General features: G+C 49.0%; 1 protein-coding gene across 1 annotated transcript in view; it reads right to left on the bottom strand.

The window, feature by feature from the left end:
• The window catches only part of HUNK (hormonally up-regulated Neu-associated kinase), a 138,160-nt gene that overhangs the window by 47,348 nt on the left and 74,712 nt on the right, over positions 1–16,100 (bottom strand). The window contains 1 exon segment of the mRNA XM_021070911.1: positions 14,051–14,186. Within this exon segment, the coding sequence (XP_020926570.1) occupies positions 14,051–14,186 (136 nt within the window).

Genomic DNA, 16,100 nt, shown 5'->3' with positions numbered 1-16,100 from the left:
GCAGACAACCAACAAGTCAATATAAGCACAATCCTTCAGGTAGTGAGTCCAGAGTGGATAAGAAAATGTTGAGATTGGAGTTCCCATCATGGCTCCATGGGAGCGAACCCAAGTGGCATCCATGAGGATGCGGGTTCAACCCCTAGCTTTGCTCAGTGGGTTAAGGATCTGGTGTTGCCATGAGCTGTGGTGTAGGTCACAGACGCTGCTCAGATCTGACACTGCTGTGGCTGTGGTGTAGGCCAGGGGCTACAGCTCCGATTTGACCCCTAGCCTGGGAACTTCCATATGCCATACGTGTGGCTTGAAAAAGACAAAAACAAAGAAATAGAAAAGGAAGAAAGAAAGAAAGGGGGGAGGGGGAGGGAGTGGGGGAGGATTGGGAGCTTGGGGTTAATAGATGCAAACTATTGCCTTTGGAATGGATAAGCAATGAGATCCTGCTGTACAGCACTGGGAACTATGTCTAGTCACTTGTGATGGAGCATGATGGAGGATAAAGTGAGAAAAATAATGCATACAGATAATATGTGTGACTAGGTCACTTTGCTGTACAGTAGAAAATTGCCAATTGTAAATCAATTATAAGGGAAAAAAATAAAAATCATTATAAAAAAAAAGAAGGGGCGTTCCCACCGTGGCGCAGCAGAAACGAATCCAACTAGGAACCATGAGGTTGCGGGCTCGATCCCTGGCCTCACTCAGTGGGTTAAGGATCCGGCGTTGCTGTGATGCGGATACGGCTCAGATATGGCATTGCTGCGGCTGTGGTGTAGGATGGCAGCTATAGCTCCTACTGGACCCCTAGCCTGGGAACCTCCATATGCCATATAACTGCCATATGCCATATAACATATATGCCATATGCCATATAACTGCCATGTAACCCAGTCACCCTCCACTATGCACACCTGACTTCATTTTTGCATTTTGCTTTTGCACTTGTGTTTAGCAGCACATACCTTTTGCCACACTATGGCACCTTGTTTATCACAGGCTGATGAGACAAAGGAGCTGAGGCGGACTTAATTTGTCAGTGATGTTTCTGTGTTTATATCTATGGGAAGGAAAGTGTCACAAGAGCCAAGACACGGAAACAACCTAAACGTCCATTGACAGATGAGTGGATTAAGAAGATGTGGTACATATGCAAAATGGAATACTACTCAGCCGTAAAAAAGAACAAAATAATGCCCTCTGCAGCAACATGGATGGAACCAGAGACTCTCATACTAAGTGAAGTAAGTCAGACAGAGAACGACAAACATCATAGGATATTGCTTCTAGGTGAAATCTAAAATAGGACACAAATGAACCTGTCTACAAAACAGAAAGAGACTCCCAGACATAGAGAACAAACTTGTGGTTGCCAAAGAGGAGGGGCAGGGGGTGGGATGGACTGGGAGTTTGGGGTTAGTAGCTGCAAACTATTGCACATTTAGAATGGATAAGTGGAGTTCTGGTCGTGGCTCAGTGGTTAACGAATCCGACTAGGAACCATGAGGTTTCAGGTTCGATCCCTGGCCTTGCTCAGTGGGTTAAGGATCCGGCGTTGCTGTGAGCGGTGGTGTAGGTTGCAGACGTGGCTCGGTTCCCGAGTTACTGTGACTGTGGTGTAGGCTGGCAGCTACAGCTCCGATTAGACCCCTAGCCTGGGAACCTCCATATGCCACGGGAGTGGCCCTAGAAATGACAAAAAAAAAAAAAAAAGGAATAAATAAGCAATGAGGTCCTGCTGTACAGCACAGAGAACTATATCCAATGACATGTAATAGAATGTGATGGAAAATAATGTGAGAAAAAGAATGTATACACACACACACACGCATATATATATGTATGGCTGGGTCACTTGCTGTACAGCAGAAATTGACAGGATATTGAATATCAACTAAACTTTAATTTAAAAAAATGTTTAAAAGAGTGCGGTGGTTCCCGAAGTGTGGTCCTCAGACCAGCAGCAGCAGCATCTCTGGGAACTTGTTAGAAATGCAAACTCTTCCCGATCGTGGCTCAGTGGTAAAGAACCTGACTAGTATCCATGAGGACTCGGGTTTGTTCCCTGGCCTCGCTCAATGGGTTAAGGATCCAGCACTGCCATAAGCTGTGGTGTAGGTCACAGACGCGGCTTGGATCCCAGGTTACTGTGGCTGTGATGTAGGCCAGCAGCGGTAGCTCCCATGAGACCCTTAGCCTTGGAACTTCCATATGCTGCACGTGGAGCCCTAAAAGGCAAAAAAGAAACAGAAAAAGAAATGCAAACTCTCGGGCCCCACCCCAGACCTACAGAATCAGAAACTCTGGGGGGCGGGGCCCCGGAGAGTTCAAAAGCATGTTTAAGATCAAAAGCCACCAGAAGAGTGACAAATGAGGAGCAAATTAAATGATCATTGGCCTGAGTGGCTCAAAGAGCTGGTGCCCAGCAGTGAGAACCACACCCAGACCGTGTACAACAGTTCAGCTTCCACAAACAGGAGGCTAAGGCCTTTAATGTGGCTAATTTGAATATTTGGGGGTTCTTTCTGGCTTGGTTAGACCTAACTTGTAAACTAGTTTTGGTTTTTCATTTGTGCAGGGCCCTAAATAAAAGGAGCTTAACTTTACATTCATGCACAGTTAAGTAAAATTTAAATAAAAGTAACAGCAGTTGCCTCCTTGCCTGCCCACTTGCATCTCTCCCAAGCATCCTATCTTAATAAATCTGTTTCTTGCCTATCACTTTGTCTCTCGCTGAATTCCTTCTGCGTGGAGGCATGAAGAACCTGAACCTGAGCGAGTCCAGACACCGGAAGGAAACCTCCCAATGAATGGAAGATGTTAAGGAAGGCTTCTTTATTCTGGAAAGATCATCAGACCACTGAACACCAGCTTTGAAAACAATGCAAGCCTGCCTCCACCCTGATTCTCTTCTGCAGCCCTATTTTTCACTCCCCAAACTATAAAACCACCTCCCAGTCTCTCCTAAGCGGGGGGCACAGTCTTTAAGGCATAAGCCTGCTGTGACCCTCCTTTACCTGGCAAAGCAATAAAGCTATTTTTTTTTCTCCTTCACCCCCAAATAAATAAATAAATAAATGGAACACGTCAACACGAGGGGTTACCAAGAACGTTCTTTCTTTAGAAGAAGACTGGATGATCCTGATGTCTGAGGAATAATGCCCTGTGACCTTCTCTATGTCCCTTTATCTTCAAGGACACAGAGCGTCCTGTGACAGGCAGGATGCCTAAAATAATGCAGCAAGCTACAGGAGGAAGGAAGCTATGGTAATGGGGCCAGGATCCAATGAAAGGCGTTTGGTGGATATAATACGAGACCAGAGGACCCACTCTAAAACTATATGAAGTTTCTTCCAGCATAAATTCAGTGCCTGAGACCCAGCTCTCTCATCCAGGGTCTCTCATCTATAAAATATGGATAATAATAGTACCTACCTCTCAGATTACATGAGGGTCAAATGAACTAAGCCACAGAAAGTGCTGAATGCTGTGCCTGGCATAAATTCAGGGCCTAATAAATGTGGCCTATAGTTTCATCACAAAACTTTAAAAAACAACAGATAAGGGGAGTTCCCGTCATGGCTGAGTGGTTAAGGAATCCGACTAGGAACCATGAGGTTGCGGGTTCAATCCTTGGCCTTGCTCAGTGGGTTAAGGATCTGGCACTGTCATAAGCTGTGGTGTAGGTTGCAGATGCGGTTCGGATCCCGCGTTGTTGTGGCTCTGGCATAGGCTGGCGGCTAAGGCTCCGATTCGACCCCTAGCCTGGGAACCTCCATATGCCACGGGAGCGGCTCAAGAAAAGGCAAAAAGACAAAAAAAAAAAAAAAAAAAGATAAAATCTATAGTATATTTGGACTCTATTGCCAAATAATAATGGAGATCTGTATTGAGAGTCAGACACAGGAGATCCCATTGTGGCTCAGGGGGTTAAGAACCTGAGGATGCAGGTTCACTCCCTAGCCTCACTCAGGGGGTTAAGGATCCAGCATTGCCACAAGCTGCAGCATAGGTCACAGATGATAGTCAGATCCCACGTTGCTGTGGCTGTGGCCGGCAGCTGCAGCGCCAATTCAACCCCTAGCCTTGGAAACTCCCACGTGCCGCAGGTGCAGCTAGGAAAAGAAAAAAAAATACATTAAAAAAACCGTACATGAAATAGGAAATTTTTAACTGGAAACCAGAAGTTCCCTGGTGGTCTAGTGGTTAAGGATCCAGGGTGCACCTTGCTGTAGCTCAAGCCACTGCTGAGGCACACGTTCAATCCCTGGCCCGGGAACTTCCGTATGCCTCAGCGAAGCCAAATAAATACATAAATAAAAATGAAAAATGAGTATAATGGAAGCCAGACTGAGCAGCTTAATTTTCATACACATTTAATATCTAGATAAAGATAAATCTAGTCCCTTTGACATTTCAGAAGTATGTGAGAATACCAAGGGGAAAATGTGGAATGCGGTTTATAAACCTCCATAATCCCATAGAATTAGGAGGAGGAGGAGTTTCAAACCATGTTCAGAATTTCCTGATGTGTCTTTTGAAACATTGCCCAGGGGCTTTCTCACTTTTCCAGACATGGGGCCCCCAAGAACCACAGTTTTTTGGTTTGGGTTTTGTTTTTGTTTTTGTTTTTTGTCTTTTTAGGGCAGCACCCACGTCATATGGAAGTTCCCAGGCTAGGGGTCCAATTAGAGTTGCACCTGCTGTCCTGTATCACAGCCACAGCAATGCCACATCTGAGCCACATTTTTGACCTGCACCACAGCTCACAGCAATGCCAGATCCTTAACCCACTGAGTGAGACAAGGGATCGAACCCGCATCCTCATGGATCCTAGCTGGGTTCGTTACTAATGAGCCACAACAGGAATTCCAACCACAGATATAGTTTTAAAGGAAGAAAGTAATGAGACCCTGGGATGAAGGAGGGCAACAAGCAAATATAATTCAAGGTTTTCTGAGCAGAAAGAGATAAGGGTGAGTCACTGATGGATGGAAGCAAATCCAGAGAGACTGGCCAAGCACAACACTCTGAAAAGCGCCCCAAAGGGCAGCTGGAAGAAGCCAGGAAGGGACCCGGGGACATGTTAAATGTGGAATCTTCGGGATTAAATCAGGAGCCCAATGGTGGTCCTGAGATTCAGTCCAACACACAGAAACATTCCCTGGAGGAAAAGCTGGGGTACCACCAGACTTCTCTGAAAGGAAAGACATAAAGTCACAGCTCCCTGGAGAAGTCAGCCAGCAACTTTAACAAGACACAAGGGACAAAGCAACTGGTGTCAGGGGAAGATGTGAATACGGGTTCTCGCAGAGCCGGGGGGCAGCCCATCTTACACCAGAGTGCAGCTGAGGGAACCTTGAGTTGACACAACCGGCTTCTGTGCGACTCTTCAAGAAACTGCCTTGGCAAACCTGAAAATAACTCCCCTCCTAAAAGCAACAGTCTTCCATCTTTCAGTATCAACTTCCAGTACAACTTCCGATTTAAGGTCTTAAAAATAGCGTGGGAACTCATCCACCCGTTTGGAAAATCTCAAACTTCAGGAGCCTGCTGCATTAAAATGGTCTGTGTTCAGCAAGAAATCATTTTCTTATGGATTTTTTTTTTCCGTTTTCCTTTCTTCCTTCTCCCCTTCTATTTTAAATGCACATGCTAGCTACAAAAACAAAAACAAACAAACAAACAAAAAGCCTTGGATTTTATAACTGAAAAAAATCTCAGAAGCTAAAGAAAGCTTCTCTTTTAAAAGTCAAAAGCCCTAGGAGGTCCCGTCGTGGCACAGCGGAAACGAATCTGACTAGGAACCACGAGGTGGCAGGTTCGATCCCCCGCCTTGCTCAGCGGGTTAAGGATCCGGTGCTGCTATGAACTGTGGTGTAGGTCGCCAGAAGTGGCTTGGATCCAGCGTTGCTGTGCCTCTGGGATATGCCAGCGGCTACAGCTCTGATTGGACCCCTAGCCTGGGAACCTCCATGTGCCTCGGGTGCGGCTCTAAAAAGACAGATAAATAAATAAGTAAATAAATAAATAATTTTTAAAAAGTCAAAAGCCCTAAACTAGCCAAAAGGAGCCACTGGGTTTCTCTTTCTGCCTGCTTCTCCTGACATCCTGGGTTTCAAGGAGGTCTGAATGGACAATCATATCCTTCCATATTTGACCCCTGGAAGTAGCTGAAGGTGTCCGATGGTACTTTTACAAAACAGGGTCTGAGGACTGGAACAAATTCTCCCACTCTGCCTCCAGAACAGAGGAAGACTGGATACAAGACAGCGCCCCTCGGCCAACTGGTCTACCCAAAGGGACCGCACTGGGACAGAGGTCATTCCCGCAACGTGAAAACAGACTTGGTGGGCCTGAGAAGATGCTGTGGGTGTGTTGTGCATGACACTCCACCAAGCACCAAGTCTGCACACAAATGCTTCCCCACCAAGAGCTGCTTTGGTGAAAAAATGGTGCATTTTAAACTCTTTGGGGAATAGAACGCTCCATTTCTATTCTTCCTCCCCTTAGAGATTCACAGAAGTCCCTGAAAGAGCATGGTAATATCCTGAAAATTAAGTTAATTCTGATTTGTTTCATTTAAAAATACATCTGCCTTAAAGTTTTTCTTTGCAATTAGCATATATGCTACTCCGAGGAAAAGTCAATTAGCAATAAAAGAGGTTCACTGCACCAGAAGGACCATTTTACTTTTGTGTCTGAAATTTCAAAATTCACTGGAGATGGAGCGATAGGTATTTCATGTATACGAATTCAAGGAAAGAAGTGAATGATTTTCTGGATATTCATATATGGTCCAAATAGGAAAACAATAACCACTGAAAAGACGGCACATGGCATTTTCCATTTCCATTGATTCACTAGAAGAGGAGGATCCTGGGGGCCCAATTTGTGGGGAAGAGCCTTTTCTCCCAAGGTTCCCTTGAATGATAAGCCAGGTTTCTTCGTAAGTCAGCCTCAGAACTCTTGCAGAAAGGCCCCATCTGTCTGCCAAGGTCCAAAAAAAAAAAAAAGCAAAAAAACAAAAAACAAAACAAACAAAAAAAAAACAATACCACCTCTGGAGAAGGGAGTTTGCTTTTGATTTTGGAAGTAAACTTTTCATTCTGTTGTTGTTTCAGAGCAATAAAAAGGCATGTTTTACAATAAGAGTGTCAGACCCAGGGAGAAAATTGGTCCCACTTTCACTCTCTTTTTAAACAGCCTTTAAAATTAAATCTTCTTGGTGCCCTCTGCCAGCAAAGCCATGGGCACCAAAAAGAAATCTAACCAGTATCTCAGATACAACACCGCAATGCAGGGGAAAATTAATCTCTCGAAGAAGGCTCCGTTGTGTTTTCTCCAAGAGGGAGAGCAAGAAGAATCAGGCTTTTCACACCTTTCCGCCTTTGCACAGGCTGTTCCCTCCTCTTCTCCACCCTGGCAAACTCCACCTCCACTCTCGCAAGCAGATGAAACTCTCCTCCTTCTTGCATGTAACCCAGCTGAGCAGCCTCACGTGCTCTTTGCACTGTGCCTCCTGACCCTTTGCTCTATCTGTGTTCAGGTGAGCCTTCCAGGTCACCTACAGCAGGTATCTTGATCAAGGTGGGCTGCCGTAACAAAATACCCAGGCAGGGTATGAACCACCGGAAGTTTATTTTCTCACCGTTCTGGAGACCGGAAGTCGGATCAGGGTGCCGGCAGCTCTCGTTCTGATGAGATCTCTTTTCCTGGCTTGTGGACAGCCACCGTCTCCCTGTGTCCCGACATGTCAGGATGCGAGCAAGCTCCCTGAAGTCCCTTCTTACAAGACACCAATTCTCTCGTGAGGACTCCATCCTCATGACCGCCCAAAGGCCCCACCTCCAAATACCATCACACTGGGGCTTAGGGCTAAAACATGTGAATTTTGGGAGGGGGCAGGGAGCGCAGTGGGGAGACACCATGCAGTCCATAGCAGCAGAGAAGTGTGTTCGATTACCGAAAAAAAGTGCCACAAACTTGTTGCCACTCCCCACAACAAGGGATGAAGTCCATCTCTCGTCTTGACTCTGGGCTTGGCCATGTGATTTGCTTTACCCACCGAGACATGAGCCTCTGTGACCCAGAGGCCTCTTGAAAAGTGCTTCTGCACCAAAGTTTGTTCTTTCCTACTTTGAGGACTCTTCCACCATCATGTCAACAAAATTCTACATATTTGTGGTTTTCATTTGTTTCTGGTTTTCCGGCAGCCAATAAGGTATTGCCTAGAGGGGACAGCCATGATGGAGACTTTGGTTTTATGGTCTGACCATCCGATGACCCCTGCTGGGGGAGCTGGAGGAGGCGTACACTCCACTGGTGGGCAAGAGGTGCGGGGGTGGCCACGACTTCCGTTAGTCCATTCCATTTGTCAATGAGTGCTCTTATGCAGTAAAGGAAATAGGTCCTGCTCACTGGGAAGGAGAATGGCTCTTGGGATCTGCAGGGGGGCAGTGCCTACTCACCTTTGACCTGTCCTGAGATTGAAAAGCTTAGACAACAGAAATTTATTATCTCACAGGCACAGAGGGTCCAAGTCTAAGATGAAGGTTGTTGCCATAGTATCTTTTTCGAGGGCAATGAGGGGGAATCTGTTCCTTGCTGCTCCCCGAGCTTCTGGCAGGTTGCTGGCCATCTCTGGTTCCTTGGCTTGTAGATGCATCATCCTAACCCTTGCCTTCCTCTTCTCATGCTGTTCTCCCTGTGATTCTCTGTGTCCAAATTTCCCCTTTAGATGGGGAGACAGCCATACAGGGTTAAAGACCCGATCTCCAAGTAAGGTCACATTCCAAGGTCCTGGGGGTTGGGACTCCAACGCACCTTTTTGTGGTGGGACACAAGTCAATCCACAACAGTTTATTACCCATCTGCTTCCAGTTGTCCAAAGGCCTCTCACTACCCTTAGGGCAAAATTCAAACCCCTTCCTACACCCACTAGAGAACCTTCACGCATCCTGTCCCGCCTTGCCCTGCCCACACAGACGTCTTCCCACAGCTGATTCTTCTCGTCCTTCGGATTCGGCTTTGAGGCCTTCTTTTTTTAAGACCACACTCACAGCATATGGAGGGTCCCAGCCTAGGGGTCGAATTGGAGCTGTAGCCACCAGCCTATGCCACAGCCATAGCAACGTGGGAGCCCCGTCTGTGACCTACACTATAGCTCATGGCAACGCCAGTTCCTTAACCCACTGAGCGAGGCCAGGGATGGAACCTGCATCCTCATGGGTGCTAGTTAGATTCATTTCCGAGGAGCTACGACGGGAACTCTGCTTTGAGGTCTTTTCAAGAGGCCACCCCCACCCTCGTTCCTTACATCCCACCCACTTCCTCCACAGCTGTTCCTGCATTGAGTGTGTAGCTTCTTAAAACATTGTTGGAGTACCCACTGTGGTGCAATGGGATCAGTCACATCTCTGGAGCACTGGGACGCAGGTTCGTACCCCAACCCCACACAGTGGGTTACAGACCCAGCATTGCCACAATTGCAGCAGAGGTCGCAACTGCAGCTCAGATCTGATCCCTGGCCCGGGAACTTCCATATGTCACAGGGAGCTAAAAAAAGAAAAAAAAATCATCTGTCTGCCCACCTAGAATGTAAACGCTGTAAATACAACATCGAAGAAGCAGTAGAAGGTGATGATGAAAGGCCGACTCCAGTGTCAAACCACCTCGGTCCATCCTGGCTCTATCACACACCAGCTGTGTTATCTGGGCAAGTGTTTACGGCTCTTGGTGCCTCAGTGTCTTTATCGGTAAAGTGGGACAACAGAGCACCCCCCTCAAAGCGTTGTTAGGCAGATGAGATGCTCGAAAGCACGCAAAGCCTTTGGAACGCTGCTGGTCACTCAGCGGGAGGCACATGAGGGTTAACGAAGGTCATTACAGGACCAAGACTGCGAGACTCACCACTGTGTACTCGGCACTCGGCACAGTGCCTGGCCCCACAAATATCTGCCGAGTGAACAAATCTCTAGTCAGCCAACACGTGGCTCACATAGCTTCCTTTTGTGTTTTTTCAAAGCTTTATCCACAGCTTCTAAAAAGGGCCTGGTGTCTACCATCCTGTGACCTAGGTGCGGGTCATGTGGTCTCATCCCCTAGGGAACATTCCAGAGAGTCAGCGAACACAGAGGGCTCCTAGGAAACCTCGTTTCCAAGAAAGAATAAAACGGGATCCTCCACGGCTGAGCAAGAGTAAGAATTTACTCCATCTCAACCCTCCAGCATGGGCACCAAAACAGGGACTTAGACGCTGGGGTTGCTGGTCTACCTGGACATTCCACGTGGGCCTCCAGGGCTTTGCTACGATCGGCAGAAGGCCGGGGTCCTTGGGTATTGCCCCCCCCCCATCAAAGGCTTTTACGTACATCAATCGACAGCAGCATGATTAAGAATGAGGCTTGATTAGAGCTTTCAGGTGACCTTCAGCTGCCCATGACCTTCTTGGAAGGAAATGCAATGAAGTGGAAGTTAGCAAAGAAGTGTCCAGCTGCCCCCAGCACCCCGAGGCCAGCATCCAGGGTGAGAGGGGAGGCGCGCATCCAGGGTGAGAGGGAGGGGAGCCTCCAGGCTGAGATGGAGGCAAGCATCCAGGCACCCTGTCTTCACTCTCTCACTCCTGCAGCTTTCCCCCCACCTCCCCTCCTCCAATGCCATCAGGACTTCTGAACAGAGTAGCTGGATAGAAGGGGACACAGCAGGTGACAATGGACAAAGTCCCTTTTTTTTTTCCCCCCCCCCGTTTAGGGCTACACCTGTGGCATACGGAAGTTCCTGGGCTCAGGATCAAACCAGAGCAAGAGATGCCAGCCTATGAACACTAGATCCGAGCTGCATCTGCGAGGCTGCATCCTCATGGATACTAGTCCGTTTCTTAACCCGATGAGCAACAACAGGAACTCCCCAAGTCCCTTTGTTTATTTATTTATTTATTTATTTTGCTTTTTAGGGCCACACCCACAGCATATGGAAGTCCCCTGGCCAGAAATCGAATCGAAGCTACAGCTGCCAGCCTACACCACAGCCACAGCAGCTCGGGATCCAAGCCACATCTTCGACCTACACCACAGCTCACAGAAGCGCCAGATCCTTAACCCAATGAACAAGGCCAGGGATCGAACCCACGTTCTCATGGGTACTAGTCAGATTCGTTTCCTCTGCACCACCACGGGAACTTGCTGAGTCCCTTCCTCTTAATCACGGGGCTGAGACTAAAAAAAGGAGCGGCTGTGGTCCTTAAAAGTGGATTCTTTCCCCAGGTCAAGGGACATAGAAGGAGGGGCAGGAACAAAGTCAGAGCTGAATAATGACTCTCCTCACTGCTGCCTTTTGTTCCAGCTGTGCTTTTCATTTCCCTCTGTATTTCCCCAAACCGGATAAATGCGTTGTTCCCATCCTACCATTCGCACAAAGGGACGAGAGCCCCATGCTGGCTATAAGGCCAGGCGCTCTCCTGACAGTCCACAGGCTCCTTCCTGCTACCAGCATCCCTAGACTTTGCAGAGATGCCTGCTTTGTCAGTCCTGGACTGGAAAGGGTCCCCCTTACGCAGGCAGAGCCTCATCACCATGACAACCGGTGATGACGCTACATTGTCCAGGCGCCTGGAGAGCAGGACCTCAGGAGCAGCCTGTCACCTCCTCTCCAACCTACCGCCCTCTCTTTACCTTTGATCATTATGTCACCCTCCCTGTTCCCTGTCGCCACAGTTCTGAGATGCCCTTGGAAGCCCCTGGTCTTTCAGATGCCCCATTCTCCAGGTTACGGATTCAAACTTTCATGTCCATCTCTTAATAAATAAATATTTATTAAGGGCAGATTATGTGCCAGCCGCTTATGAGACCAAGAATGGACCTCACCTGCACCCTGACTCTGATCCACCGCTGCTGGCCGCCGGCAGGGCTGTGTTGAGAAGGATTCTGAGGCGCATCTGGGCGCAGCACAGAAAGAGCGCAGGGCCAGTCAAACCACCCAGGGCACCTCAAGGAGAACGTGTCCGCTGCCTCTGCTTCCTGCCGCCCCTCCCTGGTGGCCCCAGCCAGTCAGCAGCCAGGCCACTCTCTCCCCATCTGCAAGGTTCACACCTCCTCGTGAGAGGTGGAAAGAACCAGGAGCTCAGACGGAGGCGTGAAAAGCCTTGAGTGCCAAGCACAGCTCGCAGGCTGTGTGGCTCTGGGAGGCGCTAACCAGCGAGCCTCCCTCCTGTCCATGAAAAAGAGGGTAAGAAACGGCCTCAGAGACTGTCCTGAGGAGCAAAGGGGACAGTCACCGCCAAGCACCCAGCAACAGGAGCTGATCCACCCCTCCCCCGCCCCCAACTTGTTTCACTCCCTGGCTGAAGACGCCGAGCAGAGCTAGCCCTTTCTCGAAAAGTTCCGGAGATTCTGATGCCCTCAGATTCATATTCTCATCTCTGGGAACTCTCAATCTTCTCCAACTAGAATTTCCCGAAACCCCCTCCCCAGCTCCCCGCCCTGGGTTTGCTTCCTGTGCCAGCCTTAGCCCCTGACCCTTCAGCTGCTGTTCACCTGGGTGAAATTCCGGTCTCTCCCTCTCTCCTCCCCTCCCTCTCCTTTTTCTCCTTCCCTCCCTCCCTCCTTCCTTCCCCTCCAGCCCGGGCTTCGTGCCAGGTACTGAAATCTCCTTGGAACAAGAGATGGACTCTGCAGAGAGGACACTGGATTAACCCCGGGATGTGGGAATGGACGGGCCATTTGAAGAGCCGGGAACTGGCATGCCAGGCAAAAGCAACAGCAAGTGCTCACCAGCAGGGAGGGACGTGGGGGGGGGGGGGTTGAGCAAAATAGGCGAAGGGGATTAAGAGATACAGACGTCCAGTTATAAAGAAGTCATGGGCAGGTGACGTACAGCATTGGGAATGTGGGCAAGGATGGTGACCGGTGGTGACTAGACTGACTTACTGTGATGATCAGGTCCTAGAACATATACATTGAATATGCTGAATGTATTGAATCATACATACATACGTTGAATCACTGTGTTGCACACCTGAAACTAGTATGATATATCTTTCTAGTTGTACGTCAACCACGCCTCAATAAAAGAAAGAAATAGGGGCTGCAAAGCCCAGAGGTACGGAAGACCAAGTGGAGGCCAGTGGATCCGAAGAACTCGGAGCAGAGGAGGGGGTGGTAGGTGAAGAAGCGGAGGCAGGTGGGCAGGCCCACCAGGAGTGTGGCCAGGCACCCAGGTTGGGTTTTATGCAGACGCTGATGGAAAGCTTTGGGAGATTTTATGTTTTGGTTTGGTTTTTAGGGCTGCACCTGTCGCGTATGGAGGTTCCCAGGCTAGGGGCTGAATCAGAGCTGCACCTGCTGGCCTACATCACAGCCACGGCAATGCCAGATCCGAGCCGTTTCTGTGACCTACACCACAGCTCATGGCAACGCCGGATCCTTCACCCACTGAGCAAGGCCAGGGATCCAACCCGTATCCTCATGGATCCTCTTCGGATTCTTAACCCACTGAGCTACAACAGGAACTCAGCTTTGGGAGATTTTAAACAGGGAAAGGGCACAAGTGACTCATGCAGCCAGGCCTTGATCTCGAGGAGTATAGGCTGTTTCTCTCTCCCCCAGCACCTGAGGGAACTGGAACGAAGGCCTCTCAGGCAGTTGGTGGAGCAAAGACAGAAAGAGGAGTTCCCATCGTGGCTCAGTGGTTAACGAATCTGACTAGGAACCATGAGGTTGCAGGTTCGATCCCTGGCATTGCTCAGTGGGTTAAGGATCCTGCGTTGCTGTGAGCTGTGGCGTAGGCCGGTGGCTACAGCTCAGATTGGACCCCTGGCCTGGGAACCTCCATGTGCCATGGGGGCAGCCCTAGAAAAGGCAAAAAGACAAAAAAAAAAAAAAAAAAGGAAAATACAGAAAGAGCAGAGGTGTAAAGTGGGACCCCAAAGAACCCCTGGATAAAGAGCCCTGAGCCTATAACTGATGCTCATCAAATACTCAAAGGTCATTTCCTAAGACAGGGAGGATGCAGGCAGCAGGAGGGAACATTCACTCTTAGAAGCTCGATAACTCACATGGACCAGACATCGATTTTGGGGCCGTATTTCTTCCTGGCCAGCAGTTCGGGCGCGGCGTACGCGGGGCTGCCACACTGCGTGCTGAACGGGTCTGAGTGGCCCAGGATCCCCGCACAGTTGCTCAAACCAAAGTCTGCAAAGAGGAGAGGACAAAACCGGCTCCGAATTAGAAAACTGTGGAAATGAAGGAGAAGAGGGGGAGGGGAAGGCAGCAGGACAGGAAACACGGTCTCAGGCTCACACATCATTTCGCATCCAAGAGGAAACCCAGCAGCTGCGAACCATAACCTCTGGAAGTGGGTCTCAAGACAAAAGAATGTCAGGCGGTGGTTCCCTTGTGGAACTGGAAACATTTTCTATCAGGCCTCACAGTTGAATCCAGCCAGAGCTGAAAAGTATGCTGAACCGAAACATATTTTCATCAAATCTTGGAAATGAGTCATCCAGGAAAAAAAAACAGCCTTCGCTTTCTAGGATTAAGGCAGGGGGAGAAAACAGGCAGGAGTCCTTGGCGTCAGCCTGCTGGCTTCCAGGTGGCCAAGTGGGGACAAGCCAAAGGAAGATTGATTTTCTCTGGCTGGCGTTGGTGTCACCCCAGGTGACATGCAATCCCACCAGTTAGAGCTGACTTTTCCGACTGTTTTCATTTCAAGCAAGTCTCTTAAAAATGCTCCCAGTGCAAGCAGCAACAGATGGTGATTTGAAGCGGGGGGGCGGGGGGGGGGAAGAAATACACCCACCAGTTTAGACAACGCTGAGTGTTGGCAGGAAAAACTAACGCCAGAAAGATAGCAATGAGAAGGAGACTAAATGACCGCCTAGCACTGCTTTGTTCCTGGCTGATGAAGGCAGCGGGGGAAGAAGAAAGAGCCCGGTGCATCTGAAGCCACGCCGGGTCCATTCTGCCTTTTGTGCTGTGTTTACTTTTGATCTTCCAGATACAGCAACTGACAGGTCATTAGAGAGCTGTTCGTGTTTGGTCTTCATCTGATAACTTTCCTCCATGGCTGTGGATCGCAGAATGAAGAGCCTGGCTCCTCCTTTGAACATCAATGTAAATATTATGGTTCTGGTCCCCTAAACAGAAGACTCAGCCCACGGGGTGCAGTCAGAAAGGGGCTGTGGCTGGGAGATGGGAGAACAAAACCCTTGCGACCTTCTAACGAGAAGGATTTACAGCTAATTTCATTGACTGTGTTTTCTCCTTGACGCTCACCTGTTTCCACCTGCAAAGCCAGGGCTCTTGTGAAAGCTGGAGGAAAGTTCCAGAGAGGAGAAACATGGGGTGGGATAGGGCTGTGAGCCCAAGAAATTGCTCACACACCACAGGTCAGGAGGCACCGCTGAAAATTCTCCCAGCAGTCACTGGGTTAAGCTGTATAATGAGAGAGTGTTTCTAAATAGAAGCCCAGCCAAGGAGAGCTCTGAAAATGCTCTAAGGCCGTGAAGATGACTCAAACTCTTCAGCTTTGGTGTGGAATGAAGCATCAGAACCAAAATCGAGATGGGCAAAGCAACCAGGAAGGCCACGTGTTCACACCTTTTGTCTCTTCTTTTGCTTTGGGTTGTTTGGGATTTTTTTTTTTTTTTTTTTTTTTTTTTTTTGGTCTATTTGAGAGCAGCACCTGCGACATGTGGAGGTTCCCAGGCTAGGGGTCTAAGTGGAGCTACAGCTGCCGGCCTATGCCATAGCCACAGCAATGCCAGATCCGAGCCGCATCTGCGACCTGAACCACAGCTCACCCCACACCACAGCTCACGGCAATGCCAGATCTTTAACTCACTGAGCAAGGCCAGGGATCGAACCCACAACCTCATGGTTCCTAGTCTGATTCCTTTCCGCTGCACCACAAAGGGAACTCCTGTTTGAGTTTTTTTAATATGATTTTTTTTCCTCGCTTAACCACCCTCTTCCTCTCTTCCTCTGCTCGCTACCCTTCCACGCTCACCCTCACAAAGAAGGGAACAAAGACCCCTATTTCCTTTCCCATTGGGCCAGCCTGCACCAGTAGCCCCCACAAAACCTGCCCCAGAAGGGCCGCTTCAG

Source organism: Sus scrofa, chromosome 13, assembly GCF_000003025.6.
Source record: "Sus scrofa isolate TJ Tabasco breed Duroc chromosome 13, Sscrofa11.1, whole genome shotgun sequence".
Taxonomy (NCBI): Eukaryota; Metazoa; Chordata; class Mammalia; order Artiodactyla; family Suidae; genus Sus; species Sus scrofa.
The sequence above is the reverse complement of the archived record's forward strand: the minus strand, read 5'-3'. Positions and strand labels throughout refer to the sequence as shown.